This window comes from Dendrobates tinctorius, unplaced genomic scaffold (assembly GCF_039654945.1).
Source record: "Dendrobates tinctorius isolate UK_male_01 unplaced genomic scaffold, ASM3965494v1 ptg000003l, whole genome shotgun sequence".
Taxonomy (NCBI): Eukaryota; Metazoa; Chordata; class Amphibia; order Anura; family Dendrobatidae; genus Dendrobates; species Dendrobates tinctorius.
Window position 1 is genome coordinate 100686128 of NW_027361671.1, and position 27888 is coordinate 100714015.

The 27888-nt window shown below is 41.7% G+C and overlaps 1 protein-coding gene across 1 annotated transcript in view; it reads left to right on the forward strand.

The window, feature by feature from the left end:
* Positions 1-27888, forward strand: part of CUX2 (cut like homeobox 2) — a 642019-nt gene that overhangs the window by 544688 nt on the left and 69443 nt on the right. The window contains exons 9-12 of the mRNA XM_073564137.1: positions 7031-7079; positions 8342-8458; positions 17828-18019; positions 20428-20486. Of these exons, the coding sequence (XP_073420238.1) occupies positions 7031-7079; positions 8342-8458; positions 17828-18019; positions 20428-20486 (417 nt within the window). The remainder of the gene's footprint in view (positions 1-7030; positions 7080-8341; positions 8459-17827; positions 18020-20427; positions 20487-27888) is intronic.

The following is a 27888-nucleotide window of genomic DNA, read 5'->3' on the forward strand; positions in this document are numbered from 1 at the left end:
TGCTGCAAATTCCACAAATGAGCATTTTCAGTTCTTTAAAACATATCAAATGTTTAGAAATTCTACTGTGCCTAATAATTTGGAACAGTGCAATTTGAGTTTTTATTCATTTTGGAGATTATACTGTTAATATTGGGAGGTTTCTTCAATAAAATTTGATGTATACTCTAACCGGTGATGACTTTTATTATAATGACTGTCATTTGTACCGACTATTTAGGAAAATCAGAGAAAAATATCATTTGCATAATAATTTGGAACACAGTGTAGTTTCATTTGCTCTTGCAGCTTCTGCTACCCATCCGGGTTCCAGCACCGTCAGCTGTTTCTCAGCAGAGCATTTGGCCTAGGTGCCTCCTTCTCGGTATCCGAGTTCCAGCAACGTCTACTGGTCCTTGGTAGTGCTTTGGAGCACAGGTACCTCCTGCTTAGTAACCGTGTTCCAGCACCGTCAGCTGGTCCACGTTTGTGTCATTGGCTCTTGTTCCTTCTGCTGCCCCTCCAGGTTCCAGCACCATCAGCTGGTCCTCGCTAGTTTCATTTTCTCTTGCAGCTTCTGCTAACCATCCGGGTTCCAGCACCGTCAGCTGGTTCTCGGCAGTGCCTTTGGCCTAGGTGCCTCCTTCTTGGTATCCGAGTTCCAGCAATGTCTGCTGGTCCTTGGTAGTGCTTTGGAGCACAGGTTCCTCCTGCTTAGTAACCGTGTTCCAGAACCGTCAGCTCTTGTTCCTACTGCTGCCCCTCCGGGTTCCAGCACCGTCAGCTGGTCCTCGCTAGTTCCATTTGCTATTGTTCCTTCTGCTACCCATCCGGGTTCCAGTACCGTCAGCTGGTTCTCGGCAGTTCCTCAGCCTTCTTGTACCTTCTGCTACTTTTCCAAGTTCAAGCTTGTGAAATTGTTTTTTGATTCTCACTCTGGATCTCCCTGACGATGACCCTGAAGACGACGACCCTGAAGACCACACCGAAGAAGACCAAAAAGATGACCCTCAAGAAGATGACCAAAAGGACAAAGAACATGAAGACAACCACCAAGATGCAGAACAACAAGAGACAGAAGACCAAGAAGCAGAAAAACCAAAAGCAGAAGGACCAAAAGCAGAAGAACATTAAGCATAAGACTAAAAATCAGAGGAAAAGATATTATCTAAATTCTAAGCAGAAGAAGACTAAGCAGTGTATGGGGGTGAGACCGTTCCTCCTCGTGGTGCCCCTATAAAATGCCTGCTGCTGCAGGCCAAAACTGAACGCGGACAAATCCTGTTGTAAATCTTTTGTGACAGGCAGAACGGAAGGTGTAATCTTTAAACTTTTATAGATAACAACTACAGGAATGCCTGTCACAAATAAGAATATGATAAAGAAGAAGAATAGGAAGAAGATGAAGAAGTAGAATATGAAGAAGAATAATAGTTGAATAAGAAGAATATGAAGAATGTAAAAAAAGAATAATAGGAAGAAGGTGAAGAAGAAGAAGAAGAAGATGAATAAGGTGAAGAAGAAGAAGTTGATGAAAAAGATGCTGCTGCTGAGGATGATGAAGGAGAAAGTGTGGGAGAAGTAAAAAAGAAGGTGAAGAGCATGGAAGTAGTGAAACATACATAACTGACAAAATATAAAAGAGATTAACATAGTCAATATCTTTGTAACTCCAAACGTCTTTAAAATAAAAAAATTATTCCTGCTATTCCATTTGATTGGCTAAAGCTCTATAGCTTTAATGTCTCCTACACCTCCCACAATACATTCTACATTATTCTTAGTTGTTTTTCTTCATGTAGAATTAACCTACAAGGAATGAAAGGGTTTTTTTCAATTCCGATATTTCTGTTCCATTGACTTGAATGGGACTTCCGGGATCGGAATCGGCGATACCCGATATTTTTTTTAGATCGGCCGATCCAATCCGATCTGATATTTTTCAATATCGGGTGGTATCGCTCAACACTAGTTATAAACTTCTTGAATGAGGCTTTGAGGACTTTGAGGAGTGCAGTTTTTAAAATGGTGTCACTTTTGGTTATTTTCTGTCATGTAGGCCACCCAAATTCACTTGAAATGGGATGTGATCCCTTAAAAAATTGGTTCTATAAATTTTGTTGGAAAATTGAGAAATTGCTGATCAAATTTTAACTATTCTAACTTCCTGACAATAAAAAATTATGTTTCAAAAATTATGCTGATGTAAAGTATACATGTGGTAAATGTTATTTATTAACAATTTTCAGTGGTAGCTATCTGATTTAAGGGCATAAAAATTATAAGTTTGAAAACAGAAATTTAAAAAAATTTTGACAAAATTCCGATATTTTCACAAATAAAATTGAAAAATATCAGCCTAAATTTACCACTAACATGAAGCGCAATGCGTCGAGGAAAAAACTTTCTCAGATTAACTGGGATATGTTGAAGCGTTCCAGAGTTACTGTAAAATTTGGCCTGGTAAGGAAGGTGAAAACAGGGTCGTGGGTGAAGGGTTGATGATGTGCAGGTCAGTAGACTGTGGATGCCCACACCAGCACCTTCCCTTTCTTCCACTGCAGCTGCTGCAGGGTTGTTTTAGCCTTTTGTTTTGCATTATTATCTTTTTAAAAAGACCTAGCACCCCCATACATCGCTTCACAGCTTATCAATTCAAATCCTTCACCAGTATTTTCTGATTAGATTTTTCTCATTTCACGCAACCCCTAATGAAAATTTAGTCTTTTCACTGAAAATGTTTTTTTAAGAAATGTTGTAAAAAATAATGTTACCTGTCTAATATTTTAAAATTAATATATAAATGGTGCACATTTTAGATTCATTTAGCAAATTTGACCTGGAGAATGTAAATGTACAAGTACAACTGTAAATGTTTATATCATCAGCCATTTTTGCAGTAGTTCAGTGGCATTTGATCATCTACTTATGCTATATCAACCATAACTATTCATCCGAGTTGGGCCTTTCACTATACAAGTTGAATAAATTTAATTGATGTTAATCACACTCTCAATTTCAAGTGTAAAATGATAACAAAGAGATAAGTGGACAGTACTTGCTTCCAAAAAACAATCCCTGGGCTTTGAAGTGGGAAATCCTGCAAGATCAGACTGCAAAGAGGAATTGGCTGGTGTCCCGGGCTCTGTGTTCAGGAACCTGGCAACTGTTTTTATCTGAAAGGAATTCTGACATAGCGAATGATTCAGTCTGTTCTGCCATGAGAAGAGGCCAGAGCAAGGGTCAGCTGGATCCACATTAGTCCTAATAATATTTGATAGATTGGCCCTTCGGTACTGTTGTCCATTACAAGAATACAATTTTAGAATATTAAAGGGGTTGCCTGGTCTGATTCCGATGTGTCAAAAGATTTATGGCTAAAGCAATAGTAAAACTGGTAATACAAAATCAAATAGAACATAAATTCTGAAAAAGTTTACTAAATATGGGTATGTGCACCATACCTTTAGACCCTGGTGTACCTGCATCATTTTTGAAGCAAGCAGAAGACACTTCAGGAAAATGCTGGCAATATTTTTCATGAAGTGTCTTTTCTGATGTTTCATTGGCTTGTACTTTGCGATGGCATTGCTGCAGATGTTTTTTTTAGTAGCAGCATTAAAGCGGAAGCCACCAGAATAGTGGACAGGTCACGTCTTTTAGCAGCTTCATGGCTTTCGAAGCCTGAAGTGGTTAAAAGAACTTACAAAAGATGGCACAGCAGGTCAGTTTAACATTGCTGTGCTTATGTTCAATCTTTTTGGCTTTAATTAGTGCTTTTGCGGATTTCAGGTGGAATCAGCCTGAAAAACATGTTGTGCGCATGTACTCTAAGAAGGAATGGGAAAATTCAACAATGTACATAATTTGGAGCAATTATCTGGATCACCTCTTGCATAAGCTTGGATCGCCAATGGTCAAAAGAACACAAACTCACGCTGACACTAGCCAGCTCCATCCTAACATATATTCTTGCCTGCTAATGATCCAGTCAGCTTGCATTAGGTAATTGTCAGATTGTGGGACTACAAATATTGCAGTGCTGAGCTGATTACCTAATTTTGTTGCCAGAATCTCGAACTGCAAGGTCACATAACAGTTGCTTATTTCTGATGATGCATAGACAATATCAGACTTAGTTTTGTTAAAGCATCAGCTTTTATGGCCTCCCTCTCGAGGCCAAAATAGCTGATGATAAGCAATGATTTCATATGAAACTACAGCAAATACTAATTAACTGTACATTATCTCAAGGACATAACGGTCTGGAAATGTTTATATATATATATATATATATATTTATACAGAGCGAACTTTGGCCAAGCGACCTATCTATATACCCGCGTATCTATATATATATAGACATGAGTACTAGCAGTAGAATAACTGCTAGTCTCCTTCACTGAAGACAAGCAATGCTACCTGGCATCTCTTATATGGACAATGTGGGACAGCTTTGGGAAGCGAACAGACCAGGAGCTATTCACTCCCGGGGTCTCCAACAAGTTGCCCCCAAAGCAATTTTTTACAGCCCACAGCCAGCGCCGGACAAAGCCATGTAGCAGAGGGGCAGCTATCGGTGGGGCAAGCACTGTGTGTTGAAGGTGCCAATTGCTGTCGCAGCTGTGTCACAGATAAATAGACACATCTGCGCAGCTTGCCATCATTGTGTTTATAAGGGGGCTGTGGAGCAATCATTCTGTATTTAGAAGACTATGTGGCCATCCTACTGTATATGGAGAACCTCGGGGGCCATAATGCTGTATATTGAGGCTCTTGGGTCGCAGTAAACTAGGCATTGTGACACCATTTATGTATGACTCTGCTATGTGACAGCTACACAGAACAAACTTTGGCCAAACGATCTATGTAGTGCCGTGTTGCTCCAGTCGAAATTTAACAGTGCGCCTCACATCTTAATGGGATTTTTTGAAGTGGCCCGGTACCCCATTTTAGTTTGAGACCCTGAAGGTATTCCATCAATCGTTCCCAAGAATGAGCTAGTGAAGGTCAGGAGGATTTTACAATTTGAATACAGTTAATTTTGTCTCCCCTTTGACACTTGATGGTAGTCATAATCAACTGAATACAGTGCCGACTCCTTCACAGAGGAGCAGACATGGCTAATCAGAACATACATGCTCAGTGACACATTCGGGGCTTATATAACAATGATTTTGGTTCCTGTGCACCTGTCACTGGTTGTCATCAGCTACTATTTGAGCTGTAAAACATCCAATACTGTAAATAGACTCGCCAAATAAAATGTCTGTTTTTTGTACAGGACAGGAGCTGAGGACCTGTAACGCTGTGAGCATGACATATCTAATAGACATCCCAGCCAATTCCTAAAGCGTTACTTAAAGCTGCGAACTGCAGGCCGCTTGTATACAACACACAGGAGCAGCTGCTGCTTTGGGAAGACGAAAGCAGTGAATTTTTATTAAAATAACGTCTTGACTTCATTAAATGTACATTTGCTGGTTGTTATTTTAATTGGTGTGGTGCCATCCTTTTTTATGAATTTGGAACGTCTTTTGCGCCCCTTTGGCTCCATCCAGTAGTGCAGGCTGCCAAATCTCACAGCTGCTGGTGTGGTTTGCCAGTCTTACTAACACACGGCAACACATTTCCTCTTCATATTATGCAACACTGAGAGAACGCTTAATCTTATTACACCAAAGCGGATGTTCTTTGATAATTTGATAGACCTCCCTTACCTAGATGTGTTGTAAATAATTCTCTCTTTGATGGTGATTGAGAGAAATTCATGTGCACAATATGAGCCTTAATCTAGGTTGTCACAATTTAACGTCTGGCTGCCAAGGTGTAAAGTATTATTGTCTATTACTCCGCTGCTGTGAGAACTGTAAGCAGAACTCATTTCACAGGTTCATGATTAGGTTTAATTATTGGCTTTTTTCTTATTTAATCTGCTGTAACTGCTCATACATAGAAATCTTCTATTTGATCTATTCCAAAAGGTATAGCCCTTCATTTTGATGGAGTATGACCCTACATTACTGCATTCTGCAGATGGCTAATACATCTGATAATGAATTTCCTGCAGGGAATTTTAAAAAAATTAAATTGAATCTGCATTCTTTAAAAAAAAAAAAGTCAAATTTTCATGCTGATTATACTGCAATACTCCCCCAGTCATCCTACTACAGGATCTCTAGCACCATTTTATAGTGCAGCGTAAGGAAGATGAGTGGGGTCACATTGTGACCCCTAGAGTTCTACGAGCATGACAAGCATGTCTCAAAAAGTTGGGTCTATTACGACTTGCTGTACCCTAGAACTCGAAGTGCGGCCCTATTCACCTGTATTATGCTGCGATGTAGCAGCGGCAGATAGCAATTCTGGGCTGCATGACTTGTGTCGCGGCAAAGTCACCATGTAGCTCCAGTCTAAGGGCTCATACCCACTTGCGAGAGACTCGCATGATTCTCGAGTCTCTCGCATGACAACATGGCACTGCCGCCAGCACTGGGACCGGAGTGTGCGGCTACATGTATTTCTATGCAGCCGCACGCTCCGGTCCGAGTGCCGGCGGCAGTGCCAAGTTTCATGCGAGAGACTCACATGAGAATCATTCAAGTCTCTCGCAAGTGAGTATGAGCCCGAAGACTAGGGCTATATGGTGATGTTGAAACGGCAGTGTCAAATTGCCATATTACATATAAAGAATTCCAGCGTTTTAACTGCGACTTGACTTGAGACCTAAGGCAACTGCAATGCCTATGGAAAAAATGCCAGGAAAAAAAATTCTATCTAGACAAACCCTGAAAACAGTACAAAAACTCCAGATATCTTATATACAGAATTTACAGTATTTTTCTGTACACTTTAAAGTATTAACTGGCTAACCAATGAAAATGACATGAAAAAAATATTTAGACTATGTCTTTTGGTTGACTCAAAATTTGGCATGATTTTGTTCTGATGGTTTGTTTTGTCATATAAAACTTCTTTCATAGAATACCCTAGCTTTACAAGTTAATGGTATGCTGTATATGTAATTATATGTATGTTAACCTTTTTTTAGGGCTGATGAAGTGGGCATGATAATGACCAATCTTGAAAAAGCTCATCTGGTAAGTACTCTGCTAACATTAGTGTTCTCAATCAATTTGTATATCTTGTGTGGTATTAAAGGTATATTCTCTAGTTTTAAAGTTATCCCTTCTCTACGACATAGAGGATATCTTCCCAATCGTTGGGACCCTCACCGATACTGAGATTGGAGCGGTGATCGATCATACACATTGTTGCTCCATTCATTCTTAATGGGACCGCTGTAGATTTCAAAGTATAAGCACTCATCTGGTCTTCGACACTTCCATAAGAATAAATGGAGCGACAGTGCACATTAACATCCACTCCATACACATGTGGCTTTTCGGAGCCTTGGTTTTCTGTCCCACTCTCTCTCTCGGGGATCTGAGCACTCGAGCACATGCGATACTCGGCACTGCTCGCTACTCTATCAAGAATCCCGATGCTCGATGGTGTATTGAACAGTGCCAGGCACGCTCGCCCATCACTACTAGGCATGTGTCATGGTATTATGTGTATTGTACGTAGTTTCATCTGAATGTGATTGCTTTTGCAGAAAGCATATGACCTTCTTTACCTCATTCAAAAAAATGGGACAGAAGCTTCTGTAACAATTCTGCTGTGAGTGAATATATTCGAACAGTTTTTCATAGTTACGCATATAATATCTATGTTGTAAAGGAACGAGTGTATGGACTCAGCTGACACGTGCAATTGAAGAAATGAGTAAAACATGAAAACCCGATAATTCATAATAAAGTACAGTAAAAAAAATACTCTGGTTTCATGCAAACCTTTAAAGAGTAGTGTAGTGTGAAGCTCCTCATCATTAGTTTAAAAGCAGTACCAATGTTCTTATTTCCAGCTTTACCAAAGCCACTGTACATAGACATGCAATGCTGTCCTAGACGTATACTGGGAGTAACTCTCTTCCTAGTGTATTGCCCATCAATTTCATCTTGCCCTTGTTACGAAGTGTTATGCCTTCTCTGATGGGTATTTCCAGGGCATTTTCTACTTATTGGGACATTCAGCTTTCTCTTAAGATCAGTGGGAATGCATTTTCTGGTGGCTTAGTGAAAGGAGAGGTGGGACATTTACCACCTCATATACACCAAGTACATGTTGACAGATTACATATTCTTACAAATCAGTGTTGTTTTAGACAGGATTAGGACCTGAACCATTATTTAATAGAATCAAAACACATCACACTGTGTCACACAATTTAACATTTTTACTATCTCCAAAAGTCTGACTTGTGTTGATGGCTGCTATCTATTTTTCCTGTCTTTTTCAGAGAGCGGAAGCTGCTCAGAGGGAGGTTGAGAGTCTCAGGGAGCAGTTATCATCTGTAAATAATTCCATTAGACAGACCCGTTGTTCTCCGCAAGGATCCACTGGTCTAAATTCTTCCGTGAGTCTTTGTTGGGGGAGGACCTAATATCTATATGTACAGACCTGCAAACGGCATGGATAAACTGGATTGCTCTCTGCTTTATATAGGTTCCAAACAGATGCTTTAAGGCAGGGGTCCTCAAACTTTTTAAACAGGGGGCCAGATCACGGTCCCTCGGACCATTGGAGGGCCGGAATATAGTTTAAAAAAAATTATGAATAAATTCCTGTGCACACTGCACATATCTTATTTAGAGGTAATAAAACAAAAATAGGAACAAATACTATATTAAAAATGAAGTTAAATCATCAAACTTACCGATTTTTTGGGTTCTTCGAATATCCTACACTTCGAGTCAATTTTTTCTCTTTCTTGATATCATTGCTTCCTAGGGATTCAAAATTGCTATTAGTAAAATACCAACATATATACAGCGCTACCAAAACAATATACCAGCAATAAAACTGCCCACACAGAGACATACAGTCTGCACTGCCCATCAATGCAGCCTGATCAGTGTCCATCAATGCAGCCTGATCAGTGCCCATCAATGCAGCCTGATCAGTGCCCATCAATGCAGCCTGATCAGTGCCCATCAATGCAGCCTGATCAGTGCCCATCAATGCAGCCTGATCAGTGCCCATCAATGCAGCCTGATCAGTGCCCATCAGCGCAGCCTGATCAGTGCCCATCAGCGCAGCCTGATCAGTGCCCATCAATGCAGCCTGATCAGTGCCCATCAATGCAGCCTGATCAGTGCCCATCAATGCAGCCTGATCAGTGCCCTTCAGCGCAGCCTGATCAGTGCACATCAATGCAGCCTCACCAGTGCCCATATTGGTGGAACTCCACTTTTACCTCAGGCTCAGACTGGTGTGGTGCAAGAATCCCCAATAGGCAACATTGGTCCCTAAAAGGCAGGTAAATGTCCCCAATAGGCAGCACAGGTCCCCAATAGACAGGTAAATGTCCCCAATAGGCAGCATAGGTCCCCAATAGGCAGGTAAATGTCCCCAATAGGCAGCACAGGTCCCCAATAGGCAGGTAAATGTCTCCAATAGGCAGCACAGGTCCCCAATAGGCAGCACAGGTCCCCAATAGGCAGGTAAATGTCCCCATTAGGCAGCACAGGTCCCCATTAGGCAGCACAGGTCCCCAATAGGCAGGTAAATGTCCCCAATATACCGCACAGGTCCCCAATAGGCAGGTAAATGTCCCCAATAGGCAGCAAAGGTCCCCAATAGGCAGGTAAATGTCCCCAATAGGCAGCACAGGTCCCCAATAGGCAGGTAAATGTCCCCAATATGCAGCACAGGTCCCCATTAGGCAGCACAGGTCCCCAATTAGGCAGGTAAATGTCCCCATTAGGCAGCACAAGTCCCCAATAGGCAGGTAAATGTCCCCATTAGGCAGCACAGGTCCCCAATAGGCAGGTAAATGTCCCCATTAGGCAGCACAGGTCCCCATTAGGCAGGTAAATGTCCCCATTAGGCAGCACAGGTCCCCATTAGGCAGCACAGGTCCCCAATAGGCAGCACAGGTCCCCAATTGGCAGGTAAATGTCCCCATTAGGCAGAACAGGTCCCCAATAGGCAGCACAGTCCCCATTAGGCAGCACAGGTCCCCATTAGGCAGGTAAATGTCCCCATTAGGCAGCACAAGTCCCCATTAGGCAGCACAGGTCCCCAATAGGCAGGTAAATGTCCCCAATAGGTAGCACAAGTCCCCATTAGGCAGCACAGGTCCCCATTAGGCAGCACAGGTCCCCAATAGGCAGGTAAATGTCCCCAATAGGCAGCACAGTCCCCATTAGGCAGCACAGGTCCCCATTAGGCAGGTAAATGTCCCCATTAGGCAGCACAGGTCCCCATTAGGCAGCACAGGTCCCCAATAGGCAGGTAAATGTCCCCATTAGGCAGCACAGGTCCCCATTAGGCAGGTAAATGTCCCCATTAGGCAGCACAGGTCCCCATTAGGCAGCACAGGTCCCCAATAGGCAGGTAAATGTCCCCCAATAGGCAGCACAGTCCCCATTAGGCAGCACAGGTCCCCATTAGGCAGGTAAATGTCCCCATTAGGCAGCACAGGTCCCCATTAGGCAGCACAGGTCCCCAATAGGCAGGTAAATGTCCCCATTAGGCAGCACAGGTCCCCATTAGGCAGCACAGGTCCCCAATTAGGCAGGTAAATGTCCCCAATAGGCAGGTAAATGTCCTCATTAGGCAGCACAAGTCCCCAATAGGCAGGTAAATGTCCCCATTAGGCAGCACAGGTCCCCAATAGGCAGGTAAATGTCCCCATTAGGCAGCACAGGTCCCCATTAGGCAGGTAAATGTCCCCATTAGGCAGCACAGGTCCCCATTAGGCAGCACAGGTCCCCAATAGGCAGCACAGGTCCCCAATTGGCAGGTAAATGTCCCCATTAGGCAGAACAGGTCCCCAATAGGCAGCACAGTCCCCATTAGGCAGCACAGGTCCCCATTAGGCAGGTAAATGTCCCCATTAGGCAGCACAAGTCCCCATTAGGCAGCACAGGTCCCCAATAGGCAGGTAAATGTCCCCAATAGGCAGCACAAGTCCCCATTAGGCAGCACAGGTCCCCATTAGGCAGCACAGGTCCCCAATAGGCAGGTAAATGTCCCCAATAGGCAGCACAGTCCCCATTAGGCAGCACAGGTCCCCATTAGGCAGGTAAATGTCCCCATTAGGCAGCACAGGTCCCCATTAGGCAGCACAGTTCCCCAATAGGCAGGTAAATGTCCCCATTAGGCAGCACAGGTCCCCATTAGGCAGGTAAATGTCCCCATTAGGCAGCACAGGTCCCCATTAGGCAGCACAGGTCCCCAATAGGCAGGTAAATGTCCCCAATAGGCAGCACAGTCCCCATTAGGCAGCACAGGTCCCCATTAGGCAGGTAAATGTCCCCATTAGGCAGCACAGGTCCCCATTAGGCAGCACAGGTCCCCAATAGGCAGGTAAATGTCCCCATTAGGCAGCACAGGTCCCCATTAGGCAGCACAGGTCCCCAATTAGGCAGGTAAATGTCCCCAATAGGCAGGTAAATGTCCCCATTAGGCAGCAAAAGTCCCCAATAGGCAGGTAAATGTCCCCATTAGGCAGCACAGGTCCCCATTAGGCAGGTAAATGTCCCCATTAGGCAGCACAGGTCCCCATTAGGCAGCACAGGTCCCCAATAGGCAGCACAGGTCCCCAATTGGCAGGTAAATGTCCCCATTAGGCAGAACAGGTCCCCAATAGGCAGCACAGTCCCCATTAGGCAGCACAGGTCCCCATTAGGCAGGTAAATGTCCCCATTAGGCAGCACAAGTCCCCATTAGGCAGCACAGGTCCCCAATAGGCAGGTAAATGTCCCCATTAGGCAGCACAGGTCCCCATTAGGCAGCACAGGTCCCCAATAGGCAGGTAAATGTCCCCATTAGGCAGCACAGGTCCCCAATAGGCAGGTAAATGTCCCCATTAGGCAGATAAATGTCCCCATTAGGCAGCACAGGTCCCCAATAGGCAGCACAGGTCCCCAATTGGCAGGTAAATGTCCCCATTAGGCAGCACATGTCCCCATTAGGCAGGTAAATGTCCCCATTAGGCAGCACAGGTCCCCAATAGGCAGGTAAATGTCCCCATTAGGCAGCACAGGTCCCCATTAGGCAGGTAAATGTCCCCATTAGGCAGATAAATGTCCCCAATAGGCAGCACAGGTCCCCATTAGGCAGCACATGTCCCCATTAGACAGGTAAATGACCCCAATAGGACCCGGCGTTAAAAAAAAAAAAAAGTACTCACCTATGTCCCCCGCTGCTCTGAAGAGACGCCCGCTCATCTCAGTCTTCTTCCTGCACAGGCACACAGGCGGCGTGACGTCATCAGGCCGCGCAGGCGGCGTGATGATAATCAGGCCGTCTGTGTGCACTGTGCTCTGCTGCGTACGGAGGGCTGCGTTTCGCCTTTCCTCGGCGCCTCGTCCCGCCCGCGATTACAGGGCCCGCCGGCATTGAACTGCAGTGCAGTTCATAAGTTCATTGTCGGCCTGGCGGGGGGCCGGATAAAAGTCCTTGGCGGGCCGCATGTGGCCCGCGGGCCGTAGTTTGAGGACCCCTGCTTTAAGGCATCAAGACACTCACTCATACAAGCAGCACGAAGAGTGGGAATTACCTTCACACCAGTCTCCCTTTTCTATAGAGATGGCCAAAAGTTATACAGTACATTGACACTCAGATCTTCTTATACAGCTCTGGGAAAAAATTAAGAGACCACTGCAAAATTTTCAGTTTGTCTGATTTTTCTCTTTATAGGTATATTTTTGAGTAAAATGTAAATTGCTCTTTTATTCTATAAATTACTAACAACATGTCTTTGAATTTCCAAGCACTAAATTTTGTATTTCTTTTCAGAAAGTGGGAAATGGTCAAAATAACAAAAAAATGGAGTGCTTGCAGACCTCAAATAATGCTAAGAAAACAAGTTCATAATCATTTAGAAACAACAATACTAATGTTTTAACTCAGGAAGAGTTCAGAAATCAATATTTTGTGGAATAACCATGATTTTTAATCACAGCTTTCATGCTTCTTGGCATGCTTTCCACCAGTCTTTCACACTGCTTTTGGGTGACCCTTATGCCACTCCTGGTACAAAAATGTAAGCAGTACTTTGTTTGATGGCTTGTGACTATTCATCTTCCTCTTGATTACATTCCAGAGGTTTTCAATGGGGTTCAGGTCTGGAGATTGGGCTGGCCATGACAGGGATTTGATGTGGTGGTCCTTCATCCACACATTGATTGACCTAGCTGTTTGGCATGGAGCATTGTCCTGCTTAAAAAACCAGTCCTCAGAGTTGGGGAACATTGCCTGAGCAGAAGGAATCAACTGTTTTTCCAGGATAACCTTGTATGAGGCTTGATTCATACATCCTTCGCAAAGATTAACCTGACCAATTCCAGCCTTGATCCCCAGATCATCACCGATCCTCCACCAGATTTCACAGTGGGTGCAAAACACTGTGGCTTGTACGCCTCTCCAGATCTCCGTCTAACCACTAGACGATCAGGTGTTGGGCAAAGCTGAAAATTATACTCATCAGAGAAGGTTACCTTACTCAAGTCATCTGTGGTCCAATTCTTATGGTCTATGGCAAATTTCAGCCTGGCTCTCCTTTGCTTCTCATTGGTGAAATGATTTTTTTCTAGCTTTACATGACTTGAACACTGCCTCTAGGAGCCTGTTACGAACTGTTCTTGCCATGCACTTCACCCCAGCTTCCATTTGCCATTCCTTTTGTAGGTCACTTGGTGTCATCCTTCGGTTGCTGAGTGACATTTGAATAAGATGTCGGTCATCCCGGTCAGTGGAGAGTCATTTTCGCTCTCTGCTGGTCTGTAGCTTTGTTGTCCGGAATGTCAACTGGTTGACCTTGCTGTAATGGACTGCCATCTTAGAAATTTTAAGGATGGAGGCAACAAGACGCTCACCGTATCCCTCTGCTAGTAAAGCCAGAATTGAATCTTTCTTTTTCTCACTCAAGACTTTTCTTTTCAACTCCTTTGGCATGGATAAAAGTTATTTTTCACTCCTATTACTTTTGGGATATTTCTAGCACTTGTTTTGCCATCCAGCTTGTCCTGTTGCAAGAGGATTGTGAACACCAAAGCAGGGTTTTTTATACTTTCCCTTGTTAAATAAGATTTGGTTCTGGTGATCACCTAATCAGAAGCACATTAAGTAGAATGAGGTGCACTCTGGTTGGAATTCAACTGACACTGGAATGGAATGGCTGTTAGACATGTAGAAAAGCTGATTTTTATAAAACTGTGCAGTGGTCTCTTAATTTTTGTCAGACCTGTAAATAAATATATATATATATATATATATATATATATATATATGTGTGTGTGTGTGTGTTTTGAAGAATATTTTGTTTTAAAACTTTAAAACGATGTGTAAAGGACAGAGAACTGATGTATGTAAAAGCTCATGTTAAAATCGCATTGCATATGCATTTCATAAGGGTGTTCCATTTAAAAATCACACAGAAATTGCAAGACACTCGCATGGCACTCGTCCATTTTTTTGGTCCGGAAATCGGACCGTTTTTTTTCTCGCATATGGGTATGAGCCCTAAATATTTGATGCTGATTTCCTACTGAATTTTTACATGCCCAGAAGCATGCCTGGTTCTGCTGGACTGCCATGACATATTACATGTGCATAGCAAGGCTAACCCTCCAGTTGTAATTTTTTGGGGGGAATTTAAACTAAGGCCAGGGTCAGACTAGCGTATGGCATCCAATGCGAGAGCATCGGATGCGATATGCTAATGACCCTTGGCTCCTGCTCTGTTGCAAGCAGGAGCCGAGTGTCATGCTACTGTGCTCCGATCCTCTTGCACAGAGAGAATCAGAGCACAGCTGTGGAGGAGGCAGAGAAACTATTTTCTCTATCTCCTCCATTGTCGACGTATAGCGCTCAGCACACGGATGTGCACTGTGTCACTCGCACCCATATGCTTATATGGGTGTGAGTGCGCCGAGACTTGGCCGCGTTTTGGTGCAAATCGCAGCATGCATTTCACTTGGATGCTGAAAACGGCCGAGAAAAATAACATTTATGGGCGCTGACCCATAGATGAATACTGATCCGAGTGCTATGCGATGTTTTATCACATAGCACTCGTCCGTATTCCTCGCAAGTGTGACCCCGGCCTAACTGTGAAAAGCACAAATGGAAATTCAGCGTAGCAATTTTTTTGGTTTTCCGATGCCACTGCTCTTGTGTGTCATAGTCTACAATGAGATCATTTAGATGGATAGTCATTGGTTACTGCAATCACATGACATTTTGCTACTATAGAGCAGGGTTCCCCAACTCCAGTCATCAAGGCCCACCAATGGGTCATGTTTTCAGGATTTCCTTAGTATTGCCCAGGTGATAATTGCATCACCTGTACAATACAAGGGAAATCCTGAAAACATGACTTGTTGGTGGGCCTTGAGGACTGGAGTTGGGGAACCCTGCTATAGTGCAAGCATCATGTACCAGCAATGCATTGACTAAGTAAATCTACGCTGAATTTGTACTGTGTTGATACATTGTGGTTGTCATGCGACTTCTGATGCAACATGGCAAACAAAAGCCACCCTTTAGTAAAATCACTGTGTTTTTACCGGTACTTTTGAAAATCAAGACAAAAAATATAATGCAACTACAACATGTGAACAAAGTTCATCTTCTCTGTGTTAAATTTTTAGCAGACCTGAGGTGGTTTATCCAATGTAACCCATCCTACTAGATTAACCTGTTTGTTCGTACTTATGCCAGCAGTGTCATCCATCAAAGTGTATGAGCCTTAAATCTGGCAGGCGCGGTACTGCATAAGGAGCGCTCCTCTGACTGTGGAGTCCATGTAATAAAACAACAATAAAATACTGCCAGTGCCCAGTCCCCCCCCTCACACCAATCCCCTTGGTGATGCACTAACTGGGATGCCCCTGCCGGCCAATGGTTCTTAAAGGGGAAGGGTCCTACGGCCACACCTACAGGGGTTAAAGCCAGGTGTCCATGCCATTAACTTCCTCTTTTCCCCCGGCGGACACATGGAAGCTATTGTGCGATTGTGTTCAGCATGGCTGATGATTGGATCGAGGTCCTGCAGCAGAGAGCAGCACAGGAAGGTGAGCACTGGACCCGAGCTTTGATTAGCAGCATTAGTGCTCACCACCGTCCCTTTCCCCGCACCTGCCCCTCCCACGGCAGCGCCGCCTGCAACTCCAGTCCTCAAGGCCCACCAACGGGTCATGTTTTCAGGATTTCCTTAGTATTGCCCAGGTGATAATTGCATCACCTGTACTATACAAGGGAAATCCTGAAAACATGACCTGTTGGTGGGCCTTGAGGACTAGAGTTGGGGAACCCTGCTATAGAGCAAACATCATGTACCAGCAATGCATTGACTAAGTAAATCTTACCCTTTGTGCTGTGTTGATACATTGTGGTTGTCATGCGACTTCTGATGCAACATGGCAAACAAAAGCCACCCTTTAGTAAAATCACTGTGTTTGTACCGGAACTTTTGAAAATCAAGACAAAAAATATAATGCAACTACAACATGTGAACAAAGTTCATCTTCTCTGTGTTAAATTTTTAGCAGACCTGAGGTGGTTTATCCAATGTAACCCATCCTACTAGATTAACCTGTTTGTTCCTACTTATGCCAACAGTGCCAGCCATCAAAGTGTATGAGCCTTAAATCACAACTTTAGCACTTGTTTTTTTTTTTTTTTATTTCAGCACTGGAGTTGCGCTACTAATCTAAGTTTTCTGCCCCTAGTCTTATACTTACCGGCTGCCGTCTTCATCTTTTATCAGCACCACTCCGGTTGGTCTTCAGCAGTTTGTGACCTGCCAGATCCCTCCAGTGTTTGCTGGGCAATCTGGAAGTCACAACTCCGTGTAAGTCTATGAGGGCCAAAACAGGGCCAGAATGAGGCTCTCATAGACTTACAGTGACAATTGCAAGATGACGGTATGGGACTGGACCAGCACCAGGAAGGGCTGAAGACAGCAGCTGAGGTCTAGGAACTTAGATTAGTAGCACCATTCCACCATTCCAGGGCTGAATTAAAAACAAATGCTGGAGTAGTGCTTTAATTGGCTAACCTCACTACAAAATGTTTTTGGCATATCCGCACAATATTGACATTCTTGGCAGTTTCCATATCTCCAATTGAAATGAAGAAAGAGACTACCTCTTTATTTATTCCACTCCTGGATGCAGCAGCTGTGAGTCAGAGAATCCCCATTTTGGAGAATGCTTCAGGTCCCAGAATCAACACAACCTAACACTTGTGGCATGTCCCATGGATATGCAATAAATGTCTAGATTAATAATAAGCCCTTTTGAAGGGACGGACACAGAAGAGCGTCCCTATGCCACAACAGTAGATGGGCCTTCTGCAGTCCAACAGCTCATCATAATGCACAATTATACCTGCTTTGGACGTGATTTACTGTGGCTGAACAGATGGCATCATTAATATGTCCTCCTCTGCCATAATGATAAAAGAAGACATGGTGGCGTCTGCTGACCAGTTTGTAAAACTACTTGTTCTTTCTTGAAACCTACTTGCAAGAGCAGCTATTGCCTTTGCCACCTTTTCTGTTTTGCTCAGCAAGTATCTCTGCTTAGAGAAAGTAACATTACTCTTAATTTCCAGAGTAACTCAAGTAGGCATGTTCTTGTTTCCATTTCTCCTGGGAACTTAACGGGATTATACATGTACCTAATGGTATCTGAAGTTTGTGTTAATTGTCTCTATTAGTCAAACCATCATAACAGGTCTTCTTTTTTCTTTTTTTTTTCTTGTTTTTCAGGACAAAAGTGGCTTTTCAATATGTGCTGAGTCTCATTTAGAATCAGCTTTAGCTTCTAAAGACAGGGAAATTTTAAGACTCCTTAAAGATATTCAGCATCTTCAGAACGCTATACAAGAATTGGAAGAGTCTTCATCGAATCAAATAGCTGAACTAGAACAACAACTTCTAATCAAAACGGAGGCCATAGAGGTGCAAACAGATTAACCCCTTCAGAGCCAAAGTCTAATTTCGCTTACACTTTTTTTTTGTTTGTTTTCATTTTTAATTTTCATTCTTGCAGGAACTTTTTTATTTTTTTTTCAGCGACAAAGCCATTAAAGGGCTTGTTTTTTTGCAGTGGCTCTCTTTTGTGGTACATATAACTTAATATCTAGCTTTTATTAACTCTGTATGGGGAGAAATGAGAAAAAAAAATCCTGTTATAATTTTGGATGTTTTAAATTTTACGCGTTTCACTTCCTATAAAAACAAAAGTATATATATTTTATTACTTTTGAACAGTAAAAAAATATTTGTTTGTGCATTACCGTATTCTGAGAGCTATAGGATTAACATTTTTTCATCCTTAGAGCTGTATGAGGGCTTATTATTTTGTAGGACAAGATGTAAAAAATGTTGATCTCTTTTGTTTGATTAGCTTTTTTTCTGATATGGAAGGAACAAAAAAAAACTTTCTGGATTTTTTTAAACTGTTCACTATTTTGTCATTTAGTATAATAGACTTTATTCTGCAGGTCTTTACAATTGTGATCATACCAAATTCATGCAGTTTCTTAATGTTTTACAACTTTTGCACACCAAGGAAATCCCTTTACTAAAAAAAATACATTTGGGGGGTCACCATATTCTGAGACTTATAACCTTTTTATTTTTCCATTGACAGCATTCTGTGAGGGCAAGCTTTAGTTTTTAGTTATGTACTACTTTTTAATAAATTTAAAAAAAAATTGTAGACGGGATGAACAAAAAATGAAACTTGAAAATTTAAATTTAAAATATTTTGTATAGGTATATTTTTTACTGTTCAACGTTTGGGTAAAATAAGAATGAAATAGTTTTGTATGGATCGATATAATTATGGTGATTGTTAATTTCTATAATTTTTTTATATGTTTTACTACTTTTGCACAAGAAAATTACTTTAAAAAAAATTATTATATTTGATCATTATTTTCATAGAGCCATAACTTTTTTATTTCTCTGGGGATTTTTTTGCCAAAGGCACTGTAGTTTTTATTACTATTTTTTAACAGTGTTCATTGCACTTCAAGATAAATAATTGTATAATTTTTGCATTTTTTTTTCAATTTTTTTTCTTTAAACATTTATTAGTCTTATTATTGACATTTTTATTAGGATGTGAAAGGGAAGTGCAAAAATGCGGTTAATGGTTTTTGAATTTTATGAGATCATGCTTACTTGATTTGTACCAAGTTTGGAAGTTATCCTCTATCTGTTGGTCATAGGGGATTACTTCTTGTTTGCTAGACGTCCGACTGTTGGGACCACCACCGACCCCGATAATGGAGCTCTGTAGATCTCAGTCTAACTGGAGCTAAGTTGAGCATGTGCACCTCTGCTTCAGTCACCCTTAGTGATCAGGAAATTATCCCCTATCAATATTTGATACAAATGTACAAACCCTTTAATTGTTGTGTATTGAATTGTTCTTAAATTTTCTTATGTGCCTTCTGTTTCAGTTCCTCCACATTCGTGCTGACATTCACTTAACAAACCTGTATATACCTAATACTGGTCTCAGCTAATTTTGTAGCTAATCTAGAAAATGTAAAGCTCACTTCACATCTTGTTAAAGGTAGGCTATCCTCAGAACATGACCTATTGTTTGTGTAAAACATTTTTGGCAATTTTTTTTTTCATAGTACAGTATTTATTTAAATAAAAAGCAATTTTCTCACTGGCCATTGGGGATTTTTAGACTCACACTTTATGGCCTTTCAGGAAGAGTTTACAGCAGACTCTTCATTATCCCTGGCAGGATTACAATGACAGGATCAATATCCTGACCCTGTTCCTTTCCCTTTTGCACAGTTTCATTAGATACTTCATTACAAAAGATGGTGTTGAGATTCAAATATTAAAGCTATGTACATATGTTGTTTCCTAAAACAAAAGGATGTTTAGTGTCAATGGCTATTGTGAAAATTCTAAGATTTTTCATACGGATTGAGTTATGTAAAAAATACATTGCCAATTTTTTTTTTAAATACATGTAACATAAAAACCTGATTTATACAATAGGTCATTTTCTGATGGTGTAACCCCATGAACAATTCTTTACACCAAACAGAGCTCAAAAGGTTGACCCCCTTGGCCTCCCTCAGGCCAAGTATACATCGCTATATCTTTTTTTATTGTTCTATGGATTAGTACAAAGAAATATAGTTAAAAGTGTATTCTTATGCCGTATATACTGGCATATTGTAGGAAACTACTAGACTTGTGCAGCTTCTGTTTTTAGCTCATAAGGCATTGCCTGGATTGGATATATGCATATCTCTGTATACTACATATTACCTGACATGGATGGCCTGCAGACTCATATACCTTATTTTACAATTTTGATTCTTCTGCAGAAATTGGAAGAGGAGTTGCGAAGTCAGTCAGATTACGAAGAAATTAAAACGGAACTAAGGTGAGATTCAGACCTCGCTCTGCAATTCTGTTCTCTATCACGCTGATTAATAATGTGCTATGGGGAACACTCCACGCTCTCAGGTTTATAATGTAATAAATAAGATGGCGGCATCACTAGGGGTTGTTTATACCTATTACAGTGCTGTATATATTTACCCTTCTGTCAAGCACAAAATATATATCTGTCTTTTATTCTATAAAACCTATACATCTACTAGAAGTGTTAATTGCACAGCCATGCAAAGCTATCATCTTTATTTACACGTTAGAGGTAGGTAGCTGTACAGTTTAGAGGGAATATTGCATATTTTTGCATTTATTGCCCCAGAGAAATTGTATTTGTATCATATCTATTTTTCTGTTAATACTGATATTTTATAACAAAATTTGATTTTTTTTTTAAATTATTTTTTAATAAAAAATACCATTTACACTGTGGAGTGACCCCAGAAAAAGAACCGTGGCCCCTTTAATACGATGGTGATGCCGGGATGTCTTCAGTTACAGGATTTCTCCCCAACCCTTACATCGGTCTGATCTTGAACCACATTGCATTTTTGTCCAAGATCAGATCGATTCGCTTGGACGTGTGAATGAGCCCTTAGATTACATTCAGATCACATTTTATTTTCAGGTGGGTTTTGAGCAGGTCCACCCCAAAAATTGCTTGAAAATGTCCCCATAAAACACAGAAAAGAATGAATATATTGATTTCTATTTAAAAATGACTTGCTGTTCATATGTTCCAGCTTTTGAGCTGTTAAAAGTAGTGAGATGAACATTCTTCAGGTGTTTTCAGCTTGCAAGACGCTCCATACTCCAAGAAGCCAGTATGTCATATGTCTTTTTGACATAAGAGGTTTTTTCATCATTAAATGGAGTTAACAAAAAAATCTGGAAAATACCGACACAAAAAGCTGGCAAAAATGCTCACAAAATCCACTGGCAGTTCTATATCCTTACAAGTCTAGACGGCTTATCATGAAGCGTCCGATTCTGCTGATAGAGGATGAGATGGCCTCCTTATCCACATCATAGCCTCCTGCACTCACTCCCAGCTTTTGGCTAAGAGTTCGCTTACAGCTGTGTATATAAAGTAGCTGAGATTCTCAGCCAGAAAAGTTGGAGAGAGTAATGCGTTTTTTTCTCACCTCTCATCCGTATGCCATATTCAATTGCAATGCGAATGTGCTTTTTTGTTCTCACCTAACATCCGTATGACATGAAAATTCTATCCATATGTAATATGCAAATTGCCTCTTCAGAAAGAAAGAGGACTTTTACTCTACAGCGCCACCTATTGGTAGTAGCGATCCTACAAGTCACAATCAACCCTTTAACGAGTCTTGTAGTATGACTTAGGATACAAGCCAAATCAGAATCTCAATTTGCAGACACGGTGTTTCGAGCTGTTGGCTCTCGTCAGTGCAAAGTATGAGATCTGATTTGGCAAGGTGAGAGGCTCTGGACTAGGGTCTAAGAAGTAAGGTTTCTCCTTGCGGAGAGTGACATGCCAGCTGTGGCTTGTCAAGGTAAGGAGACTTATTCGCGCTTTTAAACACAACAATTGTCTGTCATTTCGAGCTACCGTATATACTCGAGTATAAGCCAACCCGAGTTTAAGTTGAAGCACCTAATTTTACTTAAAAAACCGTGGAAAACTTATTGACTCAAGTATAAGCCTGGTATGCATTGTCCCCTCATCCCCATCCTGGAATGCACGGCCTCCTCATCCCTATCGTTGTATGCATGACTCCTCATCCCTATCCTGGTATACATGGCCCTCTCATCCCTATCCTGGTATGCATTGTCCCCTCTTCCATATCCTGGTTTGCATGGCTCCTCATCCCTATCCTGGTATGCATGACTCCTCATCCCTATCCTGCTATGCATGGCTCCTAATCCCTATCCTGGTATGCATTGTCCCCTCATCCATATCCTGGTTTGCATGGCTCCTCATCCCTTTCCTTGTCTGCATGGCTCCTTATCCTTGTATGCATGGCTCCATCCCTACCCTTGTATGTATGGCTCCATCCCTATCCTTGTATGTATGGCTCCATCTCTATCTTTGAATGCATGCTCGATTCCCATCCTTGTGTGCATGGCTCCATCCCTATACTTGTATGCATGGCCCCATCCCTATACTTGTATGCATGGCCCCATCCCTATCCTTGTATGCATGGCCCATACCTATCTTTGAATGCATGGCCCCATACCTATCTTTGAATGCATGGCACCATCCCTATCCTGGTATGATTGGCCCCATCAAAAAACATAAAAAAATAAACCATTACACTTACCTTCCTGTGCTCCCTCGCAGCGTCTTGCTGTGGTGCCAGCAGCTGCTTTACTCTTATAAGCAGCGCATGGCATGGACATCATGTGCTGCTCTCAAGCAGAGCATAGCTGCCGGAATACTCACCACTCCCCAAGCCGGAAGTAAGTGCATGGAGGGCAGTGATTATTAAGTAACACGTACAGTGTCAGCCGCCGGGTGGTCAAGTGTGCCGCTACTTAAGAGAAATGAATATTCACCTCTCTCCATGCCCATGGGAGTGGAGACAGGTGAATATTCATTTCTCTTAAGTAGCGGCACACGTGACCGACCGGCAGCTGCACTGTGCGCACTATTACAGAGAAATGAATATTCATTGTCAGTGCAGTGAATATTCATTTCCCTTTAGCAATGGGCACAGGAGTTAGCTGCAGCATCCGGCTCCTGCCTGCTGTGATCCGCTGCTTCGCCTATGCCCCTCCCCCTCCATGTTATGGACACCTCACTTGAGTATAAGCTGAGGGAGTCATATTCAGCACAAAAAATGTGCTGAAAAACTCGGTTTATACTCGAGTATATACGGTAATTTACTAACTAATAAAACTATCTTATATACAGATATAAATAGATAGATATGGAAAAAGAAAAAGGAAAGAACAGCAACTGAAAAAATAAAAATTGTTGTTGGGTGCAAAGCTTCATAGGTGCATACAAGTCCTTGTAGTAAAGAAATGAGGAAGCAGTACATCATATCTTTAAGCCATTAAAAATAGCTTTTTTGCACTAAAGATATGGTGTGCTGCTTCCTCATTTCTTTAGATAGCTAGAAAGAAATATGTCATTGATATATATAATCATGTATGTGTAGTTTTCTGTACTTGTATTTAGCTAAAATAACAAACTAAGAAAAAAATGGTGTGGAGTCCCTCTTATTTTTATTAACCAGCTGAAGGAAAGCAGACAGTCCAGAGCTGGTCTTAATAGTCTGTGAAGAAGGCAATAAACATGGAGCTTCCCAGCATCCTCCCCAGGATTTGGGCACCGCTCCTGGCAGTTTAACCCACTAAATGCTGCAATCGATAGCGATCATAGCATTTAGAAGGCAGGGAGAGGAAGGGGACTCCCTTTGCCCTTTGATCGGCGCGACCATAACGTCATCGTGTGGGGGAGATCGTTGCTATGGGTACCTGATGTCGTCATGATGACATCCGGGTCTCCAGTGCTAGCAAGCTTGTTACACCATGCTCATAGCATGGTTTATAATTAGCTTGTATGTCAGAGCATCACTGACAGTTTATATTGCATTGCAGTGCTCGTGTATTGCTATGCTTTGTAAGTGATCAAAAGGAAAAAAGTGAAAATCCCATAAAGGAACGAAGTAAAAAAGGAAAAAAAATAATACAAAAATTAAAAAAAATCACAAAATAATAATAATAAAAATAAATATATTGTACCCATAAATAAATTTTTTAATGCAAAAAAGTACACATATTTGGTATCGCCGCTTCCAGAACGACCCGACTTATAAAACTGTCTGACTAGTTAACCCCTTCTGTGAATACTGTAAAAAAAAAAGTGCCAAAACAAAAAAATATATAAATGAGCTATCACTGTAATCATACTGACCCGAATAATAAAGCTGCCTTATCAATTTTAACACACGCGGAACTTCATTAAAAAAAAAAAATCCTAAATTGCTGGTTTTTGGTAATTATTCCTCCCAAATATCAGAATAGAAAATGATCAAAAAATGTTATGTGCCCAAAAATGGTACCAATAAAAACATCAACTCGTCCCGCAAAAAACTGAAATATGCAAAAATTATAGCTATCAAAATATGGGGATTCTTTTTGCAATAAAACACGTCTTTTAGTGTGTGACAGGAGGCAAACATAAAATACAATATAAATCTGGTCTCACTGTAATCATACCGACTCAAAGAATAAAGTCATCTGATCACAAATGCCGCACAGGGAACGGTGTAAAAAAATAAATAAAACCAATTCTTCACTTGCTGTTGATTTTTTGATTCTGCCTCCCAAAGATTGCAGTAAGGCTCAGCTCACATTTATACTGTGCTCTACGCTGAGCACTTACCCTGGGGTTTCCATGTAAATGTCTGAAATACGTGATTTAGATGGAACCCTGGCAGAAGATTCCCTATAATGAGGCAGGTGACACTGTGGACGCAGTCTGGCCTATGATCTGGCGGCATCTGTCCTTTTAAGCGTGCATATAAGTGCGGTCCGCCACAGTTTTGTGCACTTCTGAAAAGAAGAACACCGCTGAACAGAGGCCAGACGGAGTCCAGAGTAACTCTACTGCCTCATTATAGTGAATGGATCCCTCCGAGTTTTCATCTGAATCACGTCTCTCTGAGATTTACAGTGGGGAAAGTAAGTATTTGATACACTGCCGATTTTTGCAAGTTTCCCCACCTACAAAGAATATAGAGGTCTGTAATTTTTTTCATTAGTACTCTTCAACTGTTAGAGACAGAATCTTAAAAAAATCCAAAAAAATCACATTTTATAATTTAAACTCAATATTTGGTATTGAAACCTTTGTTTGCAATTATACAAGTCAGACGTTTCCTGTAATTCTTGGCAAAATTTGCACACACTGCAGCAGGGATTTTGGCCCACTCCTCCAAACAGATCCTCTCCAGATCTTTCAGGCTTCGGGGCTGTCGCTGAGCAACTTCGAGTTTCAGCTCCCTCCATAGATTTTCTATTGAGTTCAAGTCTGGAGACTGACTAGGCTACTCCAGGACAATGAAATTCTTCTTACGGAGCCACTCCTTAGTTGTCGTTGTGTTTCAGGTTATTTTCATGCTGGAAGACCCAGCCAAGACCCATCTTCAATGCTCTTACTGAGGGAAGGAGGTTGTTGTCCAAAATCTTGTGATGCATGACCCCATCCATCAATACGATGGAGTTATCCTGTCCCCTTTGCAGAAAAGCACCACAAAGTATGATGATTTTCCCCCACTATGCTTCATGGTTGGAAAGGTGTTGCACTCATCCTTCTTCTTCCTCATGAGTCTCATCTGACCACATGACCTTTTCCCATGCCTCCTCTGGATCATCCAGATGGTCATTGGGGAACTTCACACGGGCCTGGATATGTGCTGGCATGAGCAGGGGTACCTTGCATGCCCTGAAAGATTTTAATCCATGACGGCGTAGTATGTTACTAATGATAATGTTTGAGACTGTGGTCCCAGCTCTCTTCAGGTCATTGACCAGGTCATCCCATGTAGTTCTGGGCTCATTCCTGACCTTTCTCAGAATCATCCTTACCCCACGAGGCGAGATCCTGCATGGATCCCCAGATTGAGAAAGTTTGTCAGTCATCTTGTGTTTCTTCCATTTTCTAATAATTGTGCCAATAGTTGTTGCCTCCTTACCAAGATGCTTGCCTAGTGTTCTGTAGCCCATCCCAGCCTTGTGTAGGTCTAAAATGTTATCCCTGGTGTCCTTAGACAGCTCTTTTGTCTTGGTCATGGTGGTGAGGTTGGAGTATGATTGATTGAATGTGTGGACAGGTGTATTTTATACAAGTAATGAGTTCAAACAGGTGCAATTAATACAAGTAATGAGTGCAGAGTAGGAAGGCTTCTTAAAGAAAAACTAACAGGTTTGTGAAAGCCAGAATTCTTGCTGGTTGGAGGAGATCAAATACTTATTTCATGCAATAAAATGCAAATTAAATATGTAAAAATCATACAATGTGATTTTCTGTTTTTTATTTTTAGATTCTGTCTCTCACAGTTGAAGTGTACCTACGATAAAAATTACAGACCTCTCCATTCTTTCTAGGTGGGAAAACTTGCAAAATCAGCAGTGTATCAAATACTTATTTCCCCACTGTAGATGGAAACCTCAAAGTAAGTGCTCAGTGTAGGGTGCAGGATAAATGTAATCCCAAACGTTATGTAAAATGTTCCCAATAAATGTTTCAACCCCGTTCCACCAAAAAAAGCAAGTCCCCACTCAGGTCCATCATCTGTTAAGGGAAGTATAGGGGGCTTCCAAGTTACTTGTAGCACAAAGGCTCTGTAAAAGCAAATTGACTCCTCTCCCCACAAAAGAAATTCAGCAAATTCTACTCTTCTAAATCCAAATGACCACTCCCTTCTGAGTCCCAATGTGCCTAAACCACATTTAGCATCCACATGTTGGGTATATCTGTCTCTAGAAGCACGAGCTGGGCATAATGTACTGGGCACTACCACATACTGGTGACTAGATCGTACAGGGGCACTACAATTGCAATTTGCAATTTTCACTCAGCAACATCCACTTCCGCTTGTTTCTGGAAAACACCCATGGAGTCAAAATCGTCACTACACCTATAGACAAATTCCCAAAGAGGTATAATTTCTAAAATGGGGTCACTTGATGGGGTTAATCTGCTCTTATAGCACTTTGACGTTTTGTATATGGAGTAAGCAAACTATTCTAGGAAAATCTGCTCTCCAGGAGGCAAATAACCCAATTCTCTGCCCAATGGTATAAAATTCTGTCACCCACCTGTTGTATTAATATGATCATTACACCCCTAGATGAGTTCCTTGAGGGGTGTAGTTTGTAAAATGGGGTCACTTATGGTGGATTCCGATGTTCTGGCACCTCGGACTCTGCCAGTGTGACCTGGCACCCTCAAACAAGTCCAGCAAAATCTAAACTGAATTGCAAAAATTTTCAAAATTTTTGTCAAATATTCTTTCACGAATAAATTAAATGCAAGTCATATCGAACAAATTATACCATCTTCATGTCTTTAAAAAACATTCTCAGAATCTGTGGGATCCGTTGAAGTGTCCCAGAGTTATTACGACATAAAGAGACATTGGTCAGAATTGTAAGACTTGACCTGATAATGAAGGTGAAAACAGGCTCGGGGGTGAAGAGGTTATAAAAGGGTACCCCCAAAAAATGATGTGTGTCCCACGCTTTTTTAATAACCAGCAAAGGCTTAATAGACATCTGCGGGCTGATATTAATAGGCTGGGACTGGGCCACGGATATTGGCACCCTCCCATACTAATAACACAAGCCCTCATCTGCCCCAGAAATGACACATCCATTAGATGCGCTAATTCTGACTCTTAGCCTCAGCT